General features: G+C 31.6%; 4 protein-coding genes across 5 annotated transcripts in view; 2 read left to right on the top strand and 2 right to left on the bottom strand.

Moving 5' to 3' along the window:
* The window catches only part of LOC107188103, a 31,749-nt gene extending 26,814 nt beyond the window's left edge, over positions 1-4,935 (top strand). The window contains exons 2-3 of the mRNA XM_015576350.1: positions 3,495-3,824; positions 4,464-4,935. Of these exons, the coding sequence (XP_015431836.1) occupies positions 3,509-3,824; positions 4,464-4,810 (663 nt within the window). The 5' untranslated portion in view covers positions 3,495-3,508 and the 3' untranslated portion in view covers positions 4,811-4,935. The remainder of the gene's footprint in view (positions 1-3,494; positions 3,825-4,463) is intronic.
* A 3,704-nt stretch (positions 4,936-8,639) lies between these two features.
* LOC107188111 (golgin-84) lies at positions 8,640-11,857 on the bottom strand. 2 transcript variants are annotated; one of them, XM_015576359.1, is made up of 8 exons: positions 11,775-11,857; positions 11,311-11,502; positions 10,686-11,122; positions 10,159-10,609; positions 9,886-10,090; positions 9,560-9,799; positions 9,268-9,486; positions 8,640-9,042 (listed from the first exon to the last, which is right to left on the bottom strand). In XM_015576359.1, the coding sequence occupies exons 2-8, from the start codon at positions 11,454-11,456 to the stop codon at positions 8,983-8,985; spliced, it is 1,758 nt and encodes a 585-aa protein (XP_015431845.1). In that variant the 5' UTR covers positions 11,457-11,502; positions 11,775-11,857; the 3' UTR covers positions 8,640-8,982. The 2 variants fall into 2 exon arrangements, with proteins under 2 accessions (XP_015431845.1, XP_015431844.1); XM_015576358.1 differs by having other exon boundaries at positions 11,311-11,553.
* Positions 11,858-12,259: 402 nt separating this feature from the next.
* LOC107188106 (ATP synthase subunit b, mitochondrial) lies at positions 12,260-14,371 on the bottom strand. Its single transcript, XM_015576352.1, has 4 exons — positions 14,265-14,371; positions 13,738-13,896; positions 13,134-13,486; positions 12,260-12,619 (listed from the first exon to the last, which is right to left on the bottom strand). The coding sequence occupies exons 1-4, from the start codon at positions 14,290-14,292 to the stop codon at positions 12,443-12,445; spliced, it is 717 nt and encodes a 238-aa protein (XP_015431838.1). The 5' UTR covers positions 14,293-14,371; the 3' UTR covers positions 12,260-12,442.
* Positions 14,372-15,954: 1,583 nt separating this feature from the next.
* LOC107188112 (delta(3,5)-Delta(2,4)-dienoyl-CoA isomerase, mitochondrial) lies at positions 15,955-17,562 on the top strand. The gene is made up of 7 exons (XM_015576360.1): positions 15,955-16,018; positions 16,183-16,333; positions 16,403-16,491; positions 16,583-16,710; positions 16,811-17,091; positions 17,205-17,331; positions 17,416-17,562. The coding sequence occupies exons 1-7, from the start codon at positions 15,970-15,972 to the stop codon at positions 17,512-17,514; spliced, it is 924 nt and encodes a 307-aa protein (XP_015431846.1). The 5' UTR covers positions 15,955-15,969; the 3' UTR covers positions 17,515-17,562.
* Positions 17,563-17,634: the final 72 nt, after the last annotated feature.

Below are 17,634 nucleotides of genomic sequence, written 5' to 3' on the forward strand. Positions count from 1 at the left end.
GAAATTTATCGGAGATTATCTGGTCGCGAACAGAATAAACATTTCGTTACTGTTTTATGTCACTACTTTTTTCTTAGTACACTGAGATTTTGATAATCGTTCGTGCCACAAATATGAAAAATTTGCGATCTAAGTGTTGAATATGGGACTTCTTTCTCGAGAAATAAGAGTTCAGCAGAAATTTGGGAAAAATAAGCTAGCCACAGTAGACCCACATGTAACACGGATGTATAGAAGGTGTTATGTAACTGGTGATACAACCGAGAAAGGAGTGACTCTACGTAAAAGATTAAGTCGGAAATATATAGTAACATTTTTCCATTTGAGACTTCGTTTTCGAGATAATCGATTTGGAAAATCTGTTGGATACTTGTGCAATTGAATAGGAGGCTACTGTGTCTGTTCATTGCATTCCGTTTCTACTTATATCTACTATGACGAATACACCCGTTTCAGATTTATTCAAAGTTGATTTTCCCGAAAACGAAGTCTCAAATGACAAAATTTTATTCTATATTTTCGACTTATTTTTTCACGTACAGTCACCCTCTACCCAGTTGTACTACCAATTACATGACACCCTGTACAACACGGCGGAAACATTATAACAGTGCTCATATAACACGGTAAAACAGGTTCGTAGAACACGATAAATAAATTTATGTTTTCGAATTCTAATTGAAACTATTACATGAAATATATTTAATACTCATTTGGCTTTCTTTATTCTAGAAAAGTGACCGTCTTTTAAATATATTTAACATAAAGTCTCGTGTCTTGAAAATAAAATTGGTATATTTCTGTAGAATATGAGTTCATGTATACCCATGTCTTTCTAAGTATTTGCTTCCTGTTACATGTTACAAGAATTAGTGTGTTCAAGCATACAAGTTTATCTTGTATTCTGCTGATTCTCTGTGTACTGTCTTCCTAATTATTATAAGTATTTTTTTCACTCTTTTAAAGTGAAATTCGATTCGAAGAGAAGAAACAATGGAAATAACATTAGAAGAAATGTTGTTTCTTTAAATTTCATTGACAGAATCCGATTTCAAATTGTTCAAGGGTTTATCGAACTGTAATTGCGATAATCTGATAGAACACAAATGCAATAAGTGGACAAATTTATACTCGTAAACATGACTGCAAGCGAACGTTAGCGATCGTGGTCACGAAAGTGAATGTGTTACGAGACACATCTTTGAGATCGAAAATAGGGCGTACCCATCCGTTTATTAGCTTGGAAGCATCGGGTTTACTTTACCACGAGGGAATTATTTATAAACGACCAACTCGGAGACGGGACTTTCACTTGTAAATATCTAATAATATCGCCACGAGCCAGTATTTCACACCTTGACCACGCCTGACACGTGTCTGCTCCTGCACTTCAATAACATATTTTATCGTATAATAACATACATTACATATTTACCAAACGTTTTAAAGGAATATTAATAAATAATAAAATCTGATGTTGTTAGTGTACTTTACGTACTCATGTTACTAATCCAGAGTTTCGAATAGTAAAATTGGTTTCAATTTTCTTATTATTATATTAAACTGTGGACTTTTGTGCAATTTCATACTTTTGTAGATTAATTTATAAAAGCAGAAATGAAAGAAAAAGGAATTATTAAATTTATCAAAGGAAGTAGATATTTCCTTTATTAATGATTTATTCATTGAAAAGGAAACTGATTCTTGTATCAAACGTTTTTATTTGACTACACTTCACTCGTTTTTAATAGAATTTGCGATAAATTATACCAACCAGTCTATTTATTACTTTAAGAAGAAAGACAAATTGTCCGAAGGTACATGACGAATTAACTCGCCCTCTTCCTTTAACAGGTTACAAATTGTGTCGATTTAAAATAGTGTATTTTAAACAGCGAAGAGAAAAGTTGTACGTTCAGGCTAAAGACTCGCGACCCGCGCATAAATCCCGGTAAACCCCGTTTATTTGCCTTGATCGTTGAAACAGAAGATTTATATGATGGTACCTTATCTCGCAAAGTATACGTAACACTGTTAACACTTCCGAATGTATATTGATGTATAAACAATGAGAACCTCGACAACTGTTCCTGTTAACATTTCCACTTAATTGATTCGGTCTTCAAACAAACAGTAGCTTTTTTTTTCATTATTCTTCTTAAATAGGTACATTATTTTCTTGCATCTATTGTTGCCGATATTAATAACTCGAGCCTCGGTACTGCGGTATTCGAGACACTATAAAAAACAAAGTTTCGTGTGCACGACACATTTTGATTAATCTTTCACGCTAGAAATATCGACGATCAACGTGTATCTATTTCTATCGGCCCGATAAACATGACAGTCTTTTGAAAATATACAAATTTAAAAATTAACTAATTCCGTCACTTTCATATTGCAATAAAAGTTGTAAAAGACTTGAAACAATGCATTGTTTAGTTATTTCTAGTGTTACAGACATAACAGACCGTTTCCATACATCTTCAAATAGATATCTATCCGCGTTTAAATGAAAGCCGACTAAATTCGAGCTCTTCTTTAATGAATGTCCCGTTCGATGGATCCCTTAATCACCGTTAAAATCGCTTCCACAGGCGTGTCTGCGCGCCAAAGCGCATCGCAGCTCTGCATATTTAGGTCATCGATTAGGTTCGCTCTTCGTCAAATTACGCGCGGACGGCTGGTGTCGTTCTAAATCGCTAATAGGACACTTACCGCGGTCGATAGACTCTGGTTGGAGGCACCGTCCAAACACGGTTATTTAAAATGCCCACTTTATGAACGAATGAGGTCAACCATAAAAATTCGAATATCATAATCTAGGAATCGGCATTGTCGATCGATGAGCAAACGATCGATCGAATTTATAGGTTCAGCTGTTCGTGGCACAATGGAAATGAAAATGATTCTTTTTGCACAAAAAAAAAATGGATAGTATGAAGCTCTATCGTCGAGAAAATGGAATGTGAAAATTTATATGACGACTTGCCGTGTCTGATCATTGCTGGATGCTTCTACTTGTAGTAATGTAAAGTAACCTACCAGTAAAATTACAGTTTCGATGAACAAACCTAAAATTGTTCTTCAAGGAAAAGTATCTGGAGCTATTAACAGTATTCTAGAATATCCATTTTAAAGATTTCATTAAAAATTTGAAGATCTTGGGGCACTGTGTTCTAAAAAGGCCATTTTAATGTCTCAAGTATCCCAATAAGTAATCGACTGTTTAATAAACTGATAGCACAATTTAAGTTCTAAATATGTTCCAGCCTTTCATCCTCTAAAAATAGAGAAGAAAGTAGAAGAATTATATTACTGAGAGAGAGAGAGAGCCACAGAGGCTTTCGATTTTTTAGAGAGCAAATCCCAAATTTCACGAGACATATGTAGTATACATACTACTTACACGATTCTTTGCTCAATATTTAAACTGAAGACGATAAATACATTATAAGTGTGTAATACAACTATTTTTTATCTTTTAATTGTAGACTTTTATCGCAAAATGGCTCCGACCGTTTGCCTTTCGGAGCTCCCAATGGTGAGAAAATCGGCGATCACGTGTTCACGCAGACGGCAACGGGTTTCTTCCGGTGGGGCGGTCGAGAAGCACCAGAGATTAGAATTGAGGAGGATAGAATCGAATCCGGCGGTCCACGAGGAATTATCGTTAACGCCACCGGAAAGTCCGGTTTGGGAGCCGGAGTATTCGAACGATTCCTGCGGCCCGACGATCGTCAGTTCTTCCTTACCGACCGTTTCGGCTCGAGTTCCGGCGGACGTGGGGGAACACTGGAAAGTCTTTCTCGCACGACGGAAAGGTACGGTTTCCGTCGTATTGTTTACCAACGAAATTAACGTGAATACATATTGAATGATAGAATTATTCGCGCCATTCATCTATACTACGTAAAAATTTGGTTTCCGTTAGGGGAAACAGTGGTGTACTGGAAAATCCTCCTACCACTTGGTATCGGGAATTACTGAAATTTATGTCAAATTAACATTCAATTTAACTTTTATTTCAATACTTGAAATTTACCAAATGGGAAGAGTCCCTTTTCTTACGCCACCTTTTTCCGCTAGCAGAAGCCGAGTTTGCTCGTGAGGATACATACATAATCTCGTCCCTAACACATGATCGAGTATTATAAGAACGTAAATAAATCCAAAACATTCAAATCCAGTTTTATTGCATACAGATGTATTCGTTTACCAACAAACATAAGAATATTTATCTATTTTATTATATCCTGTACGTATCATTAATTTGCTGTGAGCATACGAATAATTGCAATTATTCTGTTACCGCGGAGGAAATTACCCTCGATGAGTAACATTTAACGGATCCTTACTGTACATTGATACACCAACACACTGGAAAAGTTCATTCACCCCCGAAACATAAAGTTCATTTGACTGCGAAGAATAATTCCGATTTTCTTCTCACGACTCCGTAGGTCTTCTAGACATTGTCGTGCGTACAATGGCTTTGGTCAGACGAAACAACATTCTTCAAGAAAAGGTAAACGCGTTGAGCGCGGAGACTCGTGACTTCATCCACTCTGTTCTAAATAATCCCGAAAACAAGTCCACGCAACAAAGATTAGACGATGACTCGGACTGCAAGGACGAAGACGTGTCCTCCACAACGGAAAAGACATACTCAAGACTACCGTCTCTTCCACCGACCCCAGGCTCTACGTATTCTTCGTCCTATGATGTCACATCCAGTTGCGGCAGCAGTGAGCACGATGAAGAATCGTCGTTAGATGAATTCTCCTCGTCCGAAAACGAGGAATCATAAACATAAAGTTTCGTGCACAGGCGAGAGGTTATCTCGACATGGCACCAATGAGAAATTTTCGAAAGATTGTACACACGCTTTGACCATCGAGTATTGGACGATGATAAAATCGTTTCTTGACTGCGCGACATAGATAACTATATAGAAACGATGCTTGAATGCACTTAATCGTTGTGATCTTATTGCGTTTTATTTTTCACATTCGAACAATTCGGAATCAATGTTCGGTTTTGGATGATCTAATGTAAGAAATCATTCATAATCATTATTATCATTGCCTCATTTTTCCTTTCTATATGCATATAAGATGAGTCTGTGGAGAGTTCAAGCCGAAAATGTCCTGATAGCATCTGCAATACCGGTAAAATCCTGAACTATGAATGTGAGATCCGATTACTCCCGAATTAAAGGGACTAAATTAATATGCGAATAATGAGTTAAGGTATTTATTGAATGTCAGAACAACCTTACGAAAAATGTTTATTTTGATACTTCTTGAACATCGTGGAGTAATTATTAAATTGCAACCTATGGCAATATAAAAAATTACTTTTTATTTTAAATCTTTATTCTTGCAATGAGGAATATTAATTTTGTAATCCTTTTAAATTCATCTTGTATATGGACTATATTACTTAACAGCTATTACGTTTCTGAATGAATAATCGAATTCTCATTAATTTAATCTTGCATTTATTGTTTGTCAAACATTTTATTATGAGAAGTACAATACTAAGTACGAGTTGTAAGTGAAATTTGAAGATGTAGCACATCAAGAGAATATACAAACTTGTCTGCAATGTCTTTTAAAAAATGCTGGACGATTTCACTAAAAATTTGAAGTTAGTACTTTCTAAGAAAGATATTTAGAACAATAGTTTGTAGGTTCTACATTGTACAGCTTTATCAAAAGAGCTGCAGGGAAAGTTGTATTAGTAATATCAGAAAAGTTAATTTCACTAGCACAATCTCATTTGTTCAAACTAATAACTAGGAAACATTATGTAATGGTTTCTAAACTGAAGAAGCTTGAATATATCAGTGAAGTAATTTCTTAAAGTCTTAAAGCATTAAAACAAATATCATTATATAAAAATCAACAGAACTTGTAATATATTACAATGAAGTAGAATTTAAAGTAGAATTATTTGAAATAATTGATTAAATATCAATATTAATATTTTCATTCTATAGTCCATTGAAGGCAGAGCATTTGTAAAAGACATAATACAAGATTATTTTAATTTTACTTTCAGATCGAAATTTTCATCTAATATATTTTTACTCGTGAGCATTTTTTAACAAAAACGCTCTGCAAATTCGTGGCTGTGAAATTTTGTATTTGCACTTATAGTAACAAAATCTCTTTTTCTGTCGATCGCGAAAATTTAATTGGAATAGAAACGCTATAAGAACGTATTAACGTATTTAATAAACGTATTTAATTTATTCATAAATAATGTAACGAAACAATAGAAATATGTAGATTCAAAATAATCATAACGATACGAAGTTTAAACTTCAGATTTCAGATTCCATCAATTTACTGATACAATTGAAACAAATTGTATATAAATACTCGTACGAATTAATTTATTGCAATCTGAAGATATTCATACAATAATCAGCGTATTAAATGCGTTTACGGTTCGTAAATGCAGTACTTATGAAACGTGAAAATTAGTATAATTTCAAGAAACGTTTGCTATACACATATATTTCATCTAGCGAACTACATTAATTATCAAAAATTATGAGTGATATACATTTTGACATATTTACTTATAATTACCAAAACTGAAAGCAATGTTAATCCTCCATTTGTGACGTAATTCGTGATTGTGTGATAATCATAGTATTTCGAAAATATAGTTTACAAATGTTGATCTAAAATCTAAACTATACATATATGTGGATTTAGCAAATCCTTCTGACATACATATATACAGTCGTTGCTTCAGTGTTCTTTAAATTGACATATAAATTAAATTTACTTTTTCATTAAAATTTACCTAGATAGCACATAACACCTTAAAGACGGCTTAAAGGCGTCTCAAACCTAAAATAGCCGTAAAATGGGCGTGTTCAAGGCGCCATGTGGTATCTGGGAAAGGAATAAAAAAAGATAAAATTTGTAAATTATTGGAGAGTAAATTTCAAACATTTAAATTGAACTTACTCAAAAACAGTTTATAACGTTTATCATTTTAAAATAAATAAACTCTGTGAAAGAAAAAACATTTTGTAGAAAAAGATTCATAAAATAGAATATTTTTCATTTTAGAGTAGTGTGTCCTTATATTTTAGTACAGACTACGAATTTAATTACCAGAAACTCAATTAATGCCTGACAGATTATTACATTTACCTGTAATATCTAAATTGCATTGTTTTACAGGCATAGTTAAAAAGATATTAGTCAGTTTTCAGTGATCTAATTATAAAATTTGTGCCTAAGGAGTGTACATATATTATGTCCCGGTTACATAAGCAATACACATAGTTATAATTTACACTGCTTAAGCACTACTTAAATCATTGCATGTAATTATAACCATGTTGACTTTGTAAAGTAACAGTAAATTTCTCTAGACTTAAATTAATATTCTTAACATCGTAGTAACATTAAACATTCTTGACAGACGTGTGATATTAAATTGTAGACCATAATCGGTTATTTCTTATAATTTTATATATTAAAACATTGTGGTACATGCATAACTATATTTACAAAGTGAAACATATCTTGTGTTGTTACTTATCTAATACTTATAAAAAGTACAAAGAGTAATTGGTCTAAATTTTATTTGCATGCCACAAACCCTTATCACATCAAATCGTTCCTTTTCATGTCTTGTATTCATGCTAAATAATACACAACAGTAATAATGAACTAAATTAGATATTACTAATAATAATAAAAAATACAAAATTGGGCAATGCTATATGATGCATGAGCAATGATAGCAATCCTATTATGTGGTAATGCATCGTACAATACACTTAAGTGGCTTCCGGAAAAACATTTATGCAACTAAATCACAGATTAAAATGATTTTCGAAAAATTTCTGGTAATTATTCTTTTAACAGTTTCTAAGGATCATATATTGTAATAGATACATTATTACAAAATAAACTCGTAATTCTATAAAATCACTACCATAAATTACACTTTAGTTCAGTTAATATTATTACTCATTACAATATTCTTATAAATTATTTAGAACTGATGCCAAATTCTGTTATAACTTGTAACATCAATTATATCATTAAATTAAGAAACAAAAATATGCTTATTCTTTAAAATGTTTTATGAAAACCTAATTAAAATACAATAAAGTATTCATTTATTTATTTCTCTTCTTAGGATAAATCCGACGAAATACATTATATTGATCATGATTATAATAACATGCTGTGTACCTTTCTGTGTAATGAAAAAATAAACGATGATGTAGGTAAATAAATATTTTTTGTTAACCGCAATTCTGTGCCGTATTAATAATAACTACATACAAAAGCATAATACACTAGCCAAACAGGTTGAGATTCTGTAAGTGCTATTTCTGAAATTGTTATGTTCAAATGCGTTCACAAAAATTAGCTTACGTTTCTATAAACTTTTTAATATTCTATAATACACAACATAGTTGTCTAAAGAGCGTACAAAATTTTCTCCATATGCTCGGCTAGGTATATTCCACAAAAGTTTCTCCTTCATCCGTGTCCCTACTGAAAGTTGGGAGTCAAAAAAAAAAAGATTAAAAATCTGCGTATCGATGAGACAACACTAATGCAATGATCGAACATTTTTATTCTTGGGTGAAATTTTCATTAACATATTGGTGAGATTGTTCTGATTAAAATAAGACCAAACACGATATAATTTAGTTAGATAAATAAAGAAGTTTGATTGTTGCATTGGTGTGTCTCACCGATATGTAGGCATTAAATTTTTGTCGACTGTCTCGACGCTCACTCGCTCTTTCTGTTTCAGCGGACCCGTTATTGGAACAGTAACGGAGAAAATATATGCTAAAAAAAATTAACAATTATATAACAGTAACTTATACGTACTATTAGAATGTTATATTTACAAAAACTTTTAATTTATACTAAAGTATCGAACATTTAATTAAACTATGCTTTCTCATATTGTAAATGTCGAACGTTAATGTGCTTCTGGTGACTGCGATAGAAGAACTACCAGAACCCAAAATTGTAGTAGTGCCTGTAAAAAATATATTTAAGAAAGTATAATTTTATTTATACGGTGAACCATTTTCTATGTGCATTGCAAGCTAATGGTCAACAAGGAATGTGTTCAGAACTTTTTTACAAGTGTTCGAACAGATAAAATTATGTTGTCGAAAATATACAAACCTACACCTACAATGGGTTAATTGTACTATATTAGAAACGTAATATCTATGGTAATACATGTATCGAGACCTACCATGTAAATTAATACTAAAATTCTTGCAAGAGGGTATCTCCTTAGAAACACTCCTGTACGTATACTAATTGCATCTAATGAAGAATAAGCTCGTTTTACTCTTCTAGTAACCCCAGTGTCAAATGGGGTTTCCATTAAAAATGTCGGTACTTGAGCTTTTGCATCATCTGTATCATTTATATTATAGGATACATTACGTCGACTATCTCTAAATTCATGCTGTGGAAATAAGTGTAAAACATTTGAGTTTGTAAAAATGAACACTGTGCATGTCAAGAATGCGTTAACTCACTTCAATCTTTTCTAACCGTAATCTCAAAGCATTCCTTTCAGTAAGTAAACTTTCCAACACTTGCTGTTTCGAAACTAAAGTTTGCGTGAGAGATTCTAATCTCGTTTTCATGTCGTCGCTCGGCGTCGATTGTGTCGATAATTTCATCCTAAGCTTGGCAATTTCAGATTCATTCTTTTGCAGTTGTTTAGTGTAACGATTACATTGACGAATTATTTGATCTTTTAAAGTTCTTATTTCCTAAAACAACGTTGGGATCAGTTATCATCCCGTTATAGTGGTAAGAATCATTTAAACTGTGTCTACACAGTTGATTATTAACATACTTCTGAGCTTAATCTTAAATTTTCTTCTGTATCTAATCGTTTACGCCTTTCTGTTGCAAGTATTTCTTGAGTTTGTATATTTGCCTCAGCAGATTTTTGTCTCATTTTCTCCAACTTCACATCAGCATTCATCAATTCCTCTCGTACTATCCTCAGTTGTTCAGAAATTTGTTGATTTTCTTCTCTGAATGTGTCACGCTCTTGCCTATCATTTAATGCAGCATAATTTAGAAAAACAGTTATACATTTATTTTTGGTACATTAGTAGTTTACCTCAATTGATTTAATTCCATGACCATTGTATCATCTACTTCTGTAGACTCATTATTTCTTAATTCTGCTATTAATTTTTTCTTTTCATGCAATGTCTTTAGTGCCCTGGCTTTGTATTGTTCTAAATCTGATCTAGTGGAATTTAATTCCAATCTACTTCTCTCTAAAGCAGACTGTAATTCTATCACTAGCTTCGACAACTGCACTCTTTCCATGTACAAAGACTGTAACTTTTCATTCAACACTACAATTTCTTTTTGGTGATCTGTCTCTTGTTTTCCAAGTAATTCATTCTTTTCCTCCAAATTCCTTTCTACTTCTTTTAGGTATTTTCTTATATTCTTATCATGAGATGAATGTAATGTATTTACTTCCAATATTTCTGGCTTTGATTCATATTCATACCCGGACTGTGACACAACATCGAATTGTCTTTCAACAACACTACCCTCTAAAGAAAAGAATGTTAAATATTTACAAGATTTCTAAATCCACATAAATCAATTAAAACCAAAATCTGTATTTACCATTATCCAACATAATTCCTAAGATCTGCTGTCCTGCTATTCCATTATTTAGTTTATGTACTATATCATTTTTGTAAGAGGCTTCATCCCTTGTATTTATAATATCATGATTAAGATCATCTGGAACATCTACAGATGTATGCATAAGACTAGGACTTGAACGACCACTATGAATTGATAACTCTGATACAGAATCTGTAGTGTCAGTAGGATGTTCAACCATAAGAGATGAGGGTGTTGGTGGCGACATTGATACTTCTGCCATAGTTTTCTTTGGGCTTGAATCAGGTGTATTTAAAAATGTGAGAAGTTCCTCATCTTTAGATACAATAGAATTTGTTGCCAATGAAGAAAGACTTGGTACTGAACGAACATAAGGAAATTGATTTGTTGATCCTGAAGCAGATTTCAGAGATATTTCTTCTTGTGTGTTAAGACTGAAATATTTGAAACATATTTTAGTACTTTGATTAACTGACAGATACAAATACTTTAACAAGCTTACAGATTATCGTTTCATTAATTTTCGTAGACACGACCATATATTTAGCTGTATGTCAAATAACATTTAATTATTTTATACATCAAACTCATACAACCAACAAATAAATAGTTGATTCTTTACCGTAATTCAGGTGGAGTCCACGTAACTTCTGTCAGTTGAGACTGTGATACTTCATATTTATCTTTATTTAATACTGCCGCGGTATTTTTATCTATTTTATTTAATAAATTTTCTGCCTTGTCCGCGAGACCTGACAACCAGGCCATCTTCACGAAAAATTAATACAGACACTTGTTACAAATACGATGACGTCTAACAATTGAGAAAAATCATGTATATATCTATAAATTACAGTAACTTAACCTACAAAAAAATGTATGTATATTGTACATATATACATATGTATATAAATAACATTCATCTACAAAAATGATTATTTATTTAACCGTAACTGCTTATTGATATGAATGTAATTATTCTTCGTTTAAATTTTTACCAAAAATATCACGAGACTCTAATAACAAATGAAAGTAATTGCTGAATTTGGTAAACGATATGGTAAAAATATGTATATGTATACATACATGACATATCGTTATAAATGCTTCGATTAAAAATGGGAGTTTTACAAAATCGTGTTGAGAGTTACAAAATAGTTATATGTATATTTACACGTACATAACAGTATGTAGTTGCAGATTCAATACGATCGTGTCGTGATTGGTCATGATTTACATATTTGAACTATACACTAATATATACTATATATGTACATATATATATTATATACGTATCAATACGTATTGGCGATGTACGTTAGTAGCTTGGTTCACCAGTTGCGTATAAAATAAGAAATTTTTTGTAACATTTAAGAGGATTTTAAATTTAGGGAGATTAAGTAGAACCTTTAATAGACGAAATCAATTTTTGTGGGATTCCAGTTTTTGTAAATTCGTACATAAAAATTTGTAGTTATTTGCATAAATATTGAATGAATAAACTAGGGAAACATAAAAAAAGGATATTCAAATTCAGATATTTTTTCAACACATTGTTTAATATTGTTTTAATTTAATTTATTTATTTCAATGTATTATGATTATATAATATACAATGCACTGATAAAGATCAGTTTAGTATTAATTGTTTTGCAATATTTTTGAGTACACTACGAGTTGTACAGTATTCTCGTGTGTTTTTACAATGAACTTAGTCAAGTTTAATCTATTTCGTCTAGTTCAATAGTAGACTCTTATGCTTTTACAGCAAGAGCTTCAAGATTTTTTATACATTGCTGTAGATTGGCTTTTTCTTGTTCTGGTGTAATAGACTTCAATACACTGTTTATGATCCACTGTGCCATGTGTTTTTGAGCAATTCTACGTTCCACCATATCTAACTGAGAATTGTAATCAAGCCGTTTTTTCACCTATAAATAACGCAAATATTATAAACACTCAAGTACAAGAACTTCATCTACAAAATGTGCAAGACATGTTTTCAAAATGAATGCAAGGCAGTAACATTTTAACACTAAATGTACCGAACCCTTCATAGGGGTAGGAATTAGAACTGCAAAAACGGTCGTTTGACCGGTCGTGGTAGGTTTAGTGTTAAAAAGGAGTTATCAAGTATCATACACAAACAGTTTAACAGATGTAGTTACAATAGTTCAGATAGTCATTCAGAATTACTAGTATAACAAAAATGATTACAATTCGAAAACAAGGTCAAAATAAGCATATGTTTATAAGACCCTTTTTTCATTATTTTTATGTCCGCAAACTATCACTGACGTTGGTCTGATATGTTATGAAAGATCCTTTATACAAGTAAATAATTATACTTGATTGAGTTTCAGTAATTGATATTTTTTTAACACTTTCAAAATGTCACAATTTCTTACAAAATATATAATCACATTTTAAATACAAGCATGTTACCTCAGTGTACACTTGGTTTAATCGTTCTCTGTAAGTAGCTTCCAACTGCATTAAAATATTTTGCTTTCTAATATCATAAATCATTTTTTGTGCATCAAGGCGCCACTTCTCACATTCAATGTTCTTAATGTTATCCTCATGTGCCTGCAACTGTGCTGCCCTTCCATCACTTAGATTTGCTTCATACTCATCAACCTTTTTGTCTAAATACTTTGCTACACCAGGACCAAACTTCTTTACACCAATAATGACAATCATAAGAACAGAAAGTCCATTGTAGAATTCGTGTTCCAGAACATAATACTCTTTAGATAGTAAATATGTTGACAGAGTAGCTAGGAATACATATGGACCTAAATAAGAAACATAAATAAGTTTTAATTATAAATTTATATTTTAATTATTACAAATATATTTCTGTTTTTTCTTTATTATTTTTTTATTAATATAATGTTTATTTAACGTTAACTTAAATAATTACTTTTCTGATTGCTAAATTAAAGGTCTCGTAGTATATACATATAAAGGAGATTATGTACTATGGATTTTCTAATTATCTTAAACATGACAATGTAGGATATTATTTTATAAATCACTAATCTACCTGTTGCACCAGTTTTGGAATAGAAGAATGTGAACCATTCATCTGGAATAAATCCATGCCTAACTGGCGATGGTTCGATTAAACGTTTTGGACGTTGATATTCTGATGATGTTGGTGTCGAAGTCTGAATGCCTCGAACGGCCACAGAAAGTGCTTGAGCTATAAAGGAAATTATAGTTATAAAAAAATCTTTTTTACGCAAAATGTATTACATAGTCATCAATAGAAAAGACTCTCATGCTTACCTATAATCCGAAATTAATTACTGATTACTCATTATTTAATAATTTTATTCAAATAAGGCATGTCACTAACAAACAAATTTAAAAATCAAGGTTTGATTATCCATATTGTTTATGGAAAATATCGATGAAGTAACAAATATTATTACATAATGGGATTAAAATAATCGACATAAACTTGACAATGACAAGTACGACGGACTTTAAAGAATTCTGCTATTATTAACCTATAGAATTTTGTGAATAATATATTTAGAAGTAACATCCGTTTTAATTCTAACTCACCATTACGAAAAGCTAATCTTGACAACATCTTGCCCCTCGTACAACCTTCAGTGCCTTACAGCTCCGTCTGGTTAAAGTGGTTAAAGTACACGAGACCGGATGAAGTTGGTCACTAAGTGACACGCCTTAAAATACTTAATACGTAGATCACCAAATATGTGTACATTTGATAAAGCATAAAGTATATATATTCAAGCGCAGACGAGATCATAGACATATATATAGTATATATATGGCTTACAAGGAGTGTATTTTAGGTGCCCGCCTCCGATTGCTTTGGTTTTCGGATATGTTTTAGAGGACCGAAAAATAAGAGATACGTATTTTTGTATAGCGGCCCGTTTTCATATTTAGGGGGTGAAAGAACCCCTCAAAGTTTCGATCCGGAAGTACTATCACCGACTAGGTATAGGATAGACCTATCATCTTATGGGATAAGGTGATAGGTCTATCCTATACCTAGTCGGTGATAGTCACGTCGTCATAGATCACTCGTGTCTCATGTTCTGAAATACCGATAGTGTAAAAAGTCAGGGATTTTCTGCTGTCCTCTACGTTATGAGAACGGTGAATTTGTGAACTACGTTAAATCTAAGAAGGGACCTTGGTCGTGAACGGATTCTCTTCCGTCCGTTCGCTATAAAGTAGACGTATTAGAAAGGAGTCTTGGGTTCTAATCCCGACGGACCTATATTAGTTTTTCTTCGCGTACAAAAAAGTTATTGCGTTTAATATTGTTTTTATGGATATGTATATGTATTATTATGTACCTTTGAGTAAATTATTTTATTATTCCATTGTTATTACAACAGTTTAACAGTGACAACGAACGCATGTATATTTTCAAATATCGGACTAATAGTATATTTTTATTCTATATTATTACATATAAGTGAGTAATACGTATCAAAAACGTAATCGAAACACAGATTTTTATTACACCACAAACATCGCATAAGAGATATTTCGTTATGTTGACATTTGTAATAATTATGGATGTTGCGGGGAAATCAATATTATTGACATTATGGAACATATAACGAAATATCACTGTGACACTTAAAAAAGTTTTAAAGTTCCATTTATATCATTGTCCTGTGAAAATGTTCATACTTCCAGCAGCATTCATATTCCAATCAAAGAATTTACAGAATAAGGAAAAGGAATCTAAAGTAATTTTCAGTAATTCCATACATCTTTATCTCGAATAATTTTCTAAAACATTCAAAGTACTAGACATTTTTACACTTTGAATCTCATATCGATTTTTAAAATAATCCTAGTTCGATGTAATATAGAACGTGGTTTTATGAGATAGATTCGAAGTTCGCAGCCATTAGCTCGATATTGTCATCAGTTTACAGTACTTTACCGATGATAATACAGATTACCCAGGCTGTTTTAAAGAGAGGAGTTACTTCAGCGCTACGATCCGGAAAAATGTTATCTGAGGCTTTGTTAACGAGATACATATTAACGAAAAACGTTGACTAATCAGAGGCGAGTTACCAACAGAGTTCTCGGTTCCTGTGATTATGTTGGCTACGTTCTGCGATTATATATGCATATTCGTATATGTATATATTAATGAGTATGTACATACTCATATATTGTGCAAAATATAAACAAGTATAAGATTATCTAATGTTATGTAGATATACTGCAATAAATTCTATATATATATATTTCTTTTGTGAATAGAGAAATGTTGCACGTAATTAAACATCCATTATTTGTAAATGGTGTAAAAACACGTAAGAAACCTACAACTTATGTATTTATCAAGTAATATATTAATATTTATTAAAAAGTAACTTGTAATTTGTTTATATATAGATATAAAATTTTTATCTATATGTTTATAATTATACATACATATGTTATATGTAATGGTTAATGTAAAATACGTTTTTTCTAGAAATACAAAATTATTGCAAAATGAATTACACTAGTGGGCAGATTTTTGAAAAATACAAAACATTAAAAATATCATTACCAAAGCAATTTACCTATATGGTGCAATTAAACAGGCCTACAAAACTTAATGCCATTAATGATGTTATGTGGAAGTATGTATTTATATTAATATTAATAAATATTATGTTTATTTTAATATCGTTTATTTAATAATTGTGTAGAGAATTTAAAAAATGTGTTGATGACTTAGCAGTAGAATCGGACTGCAGAGTTATAATCCTATCAGGTAGTGGCAAAACATTTTGTGCAGGTATATTAATTTTATTGATATATGTATATATATATGTATTCTGTGTCACGAAGAATAGCCTTAAAATATAGTAAAAAAACTAATTCTGTAGGAATTGATGTTCAGGATGTGGTGAATTGGGCACCAAAATTAGCAGAACATGAAGACATTGCCCGGAAATGTAAAATAGTACAACTTATGATTAAGGAGTACCAAGATTGCATTACTGCTATAGAAAAGGTTATTCATTATACCCTTGACATTTATACTGATATACTTATTTATGTGTTGTTTACTTGTTTCATATTTTCATATTTATTTTTGGAAAATTATCTTTTAGTGTCCAAAACCTGTGATTGCAGCTGTACATGGTGCATGTATTGGTGCTGGAGTAGACATGATATCAGCAGCTGATATTCGTTATTGTACTTCAGATGCATGGTTTCAAATAAAAGAAGTTGCACTAGGTATGGCTGCTGATGTGGGTACACTGCAAAGATTTCCAAAAATTATAGGTTCTGACAGTTTAGTTAGGGAACTGGTATATACAGCAAGGAAATTTACAGCTTCTGAGGCATTACAACATGGTTTTGTTAGTTGTTTATTTGAGACTGAAGAAAGGTAAAGCTTTCTTATAGTTTATATAAATGTATTGTAATCAGTTGACCTAATAGTATTTGATTTTATTCTTATGAACAATACATTGTATTGCAAGTACTTTCCATTTCTTTTAGCTTGCTGGAAGGATCAATTGCACTCGCAAATGAAATAGCAAGTAAAAGTCCAGTAGCAGTGCAAGGTTCAAAGTTAAGTTTGGTTTACTCAAGAGATCACTCTGTTCAAGAGGGTTTAGATCACATTGTAAGCTTCGCTATTACTCCACCTATAATAATATAATTACTATTACATGAATGTATAGACACTTTATTTTTATTATATTTGTAGGCAATGCATAATCAAAGTATGCTTCAAAGTGAGGACTTTGCAAATGCTACAATGTCGCAAGTTGTTAAATCAGAACCTCCAGTTTTTTCAAAATTGTGAGACTCGGATCTTCATACACATATAACAAGTTAATAATTATACATAATTTGAATGCATTTAAATAGAATATTTTTATAGGAATGTTTTTATACATTATAAGATGGAAAGGAATATTATGAT

Source organism: Dufourea novaeangliae, unplaced genomic scaffold (genome assembly GCF_001272555.1).
Source record: "Dufourea novaeangliae isolate 0120121106 unplaced genomic scaffold, ASM127255v1 scaffold115, whole genome shotgun sequence".
In the NCBI taxonomy this organism is placed as follows: Eukaryota; Metazoa; Arthropoda; class Insecta; order Hymenoptera; family Halictidae; genus Dufourea; species Dufourea novaeangliae.

Excerpts from the sequence above, each read along its gene's own strand:
- LOC107188112 (XM_015576360.1), top strand. The coding sequence starts at position 15,970 with ATGTTGCACGTAATTAAACATCCATTATTTGTAAATGGTGTAAAAACA. Across the intron at positions 16,334-16,402 it reads ATTAATGATGTTATGTGGAA|AGAATTTAAAAAATGTGTTG; the intron begins GTATGTATTTAT and ends ATAATTGTGTAG. Across the intron at positions 17,092-17,204 it reads TTATTTGAGACTGAAGAAAG|CTTGCTGGAAGGATCAATTG; the intron begins GTAAAGCTTTCT and ends CATTTCTTTTAG.
- LOC107188111 (XM_015576359.1), bottom strand. The coding sequence starts at position 11,456 with ATGGCCTGGTTGTCAGGTCTCGCGGACAAGGCAGAAAATTTATTAAAT. Across the intron at positions 10,610-10,685 it reads AGGAATTATGTTGGATAATG|AGGGTAGTGTTGTTGAAAGA; the intron begins GTAAATACAGAT and ends TCTTTTCTTTAG. Across the intron at positions 10,091-10,158 it reads ATGGAATTAAATCAATTGAG|GCAAGAGCGTGACACATTCA; the intron begins GTAAACTACTAA and ends ATTAAATGATAG.
- LOC107188106 (XM_015576352.1), bottom strand. The coding sequence starts at position 14,292 with ATGTTGTCAAGATTAGCTTTTCGTAATG. Across the intron at positions 13,897-14,264 it reads AAGATTAGCTTTTCGTAATG|CTCAAGCACTTTCTGTGGCC; the intron begins GTGAGTTAGAAT and ends TTTCCTTTATAG. Across the intron at positions 13,487-13,737 it reads TTCCAAAACTGGTGCAACAG|GTCCATATGTATTCCTAGCT; the intron begins GTAGATTAGTGA and ends TTTCTTATTTAG.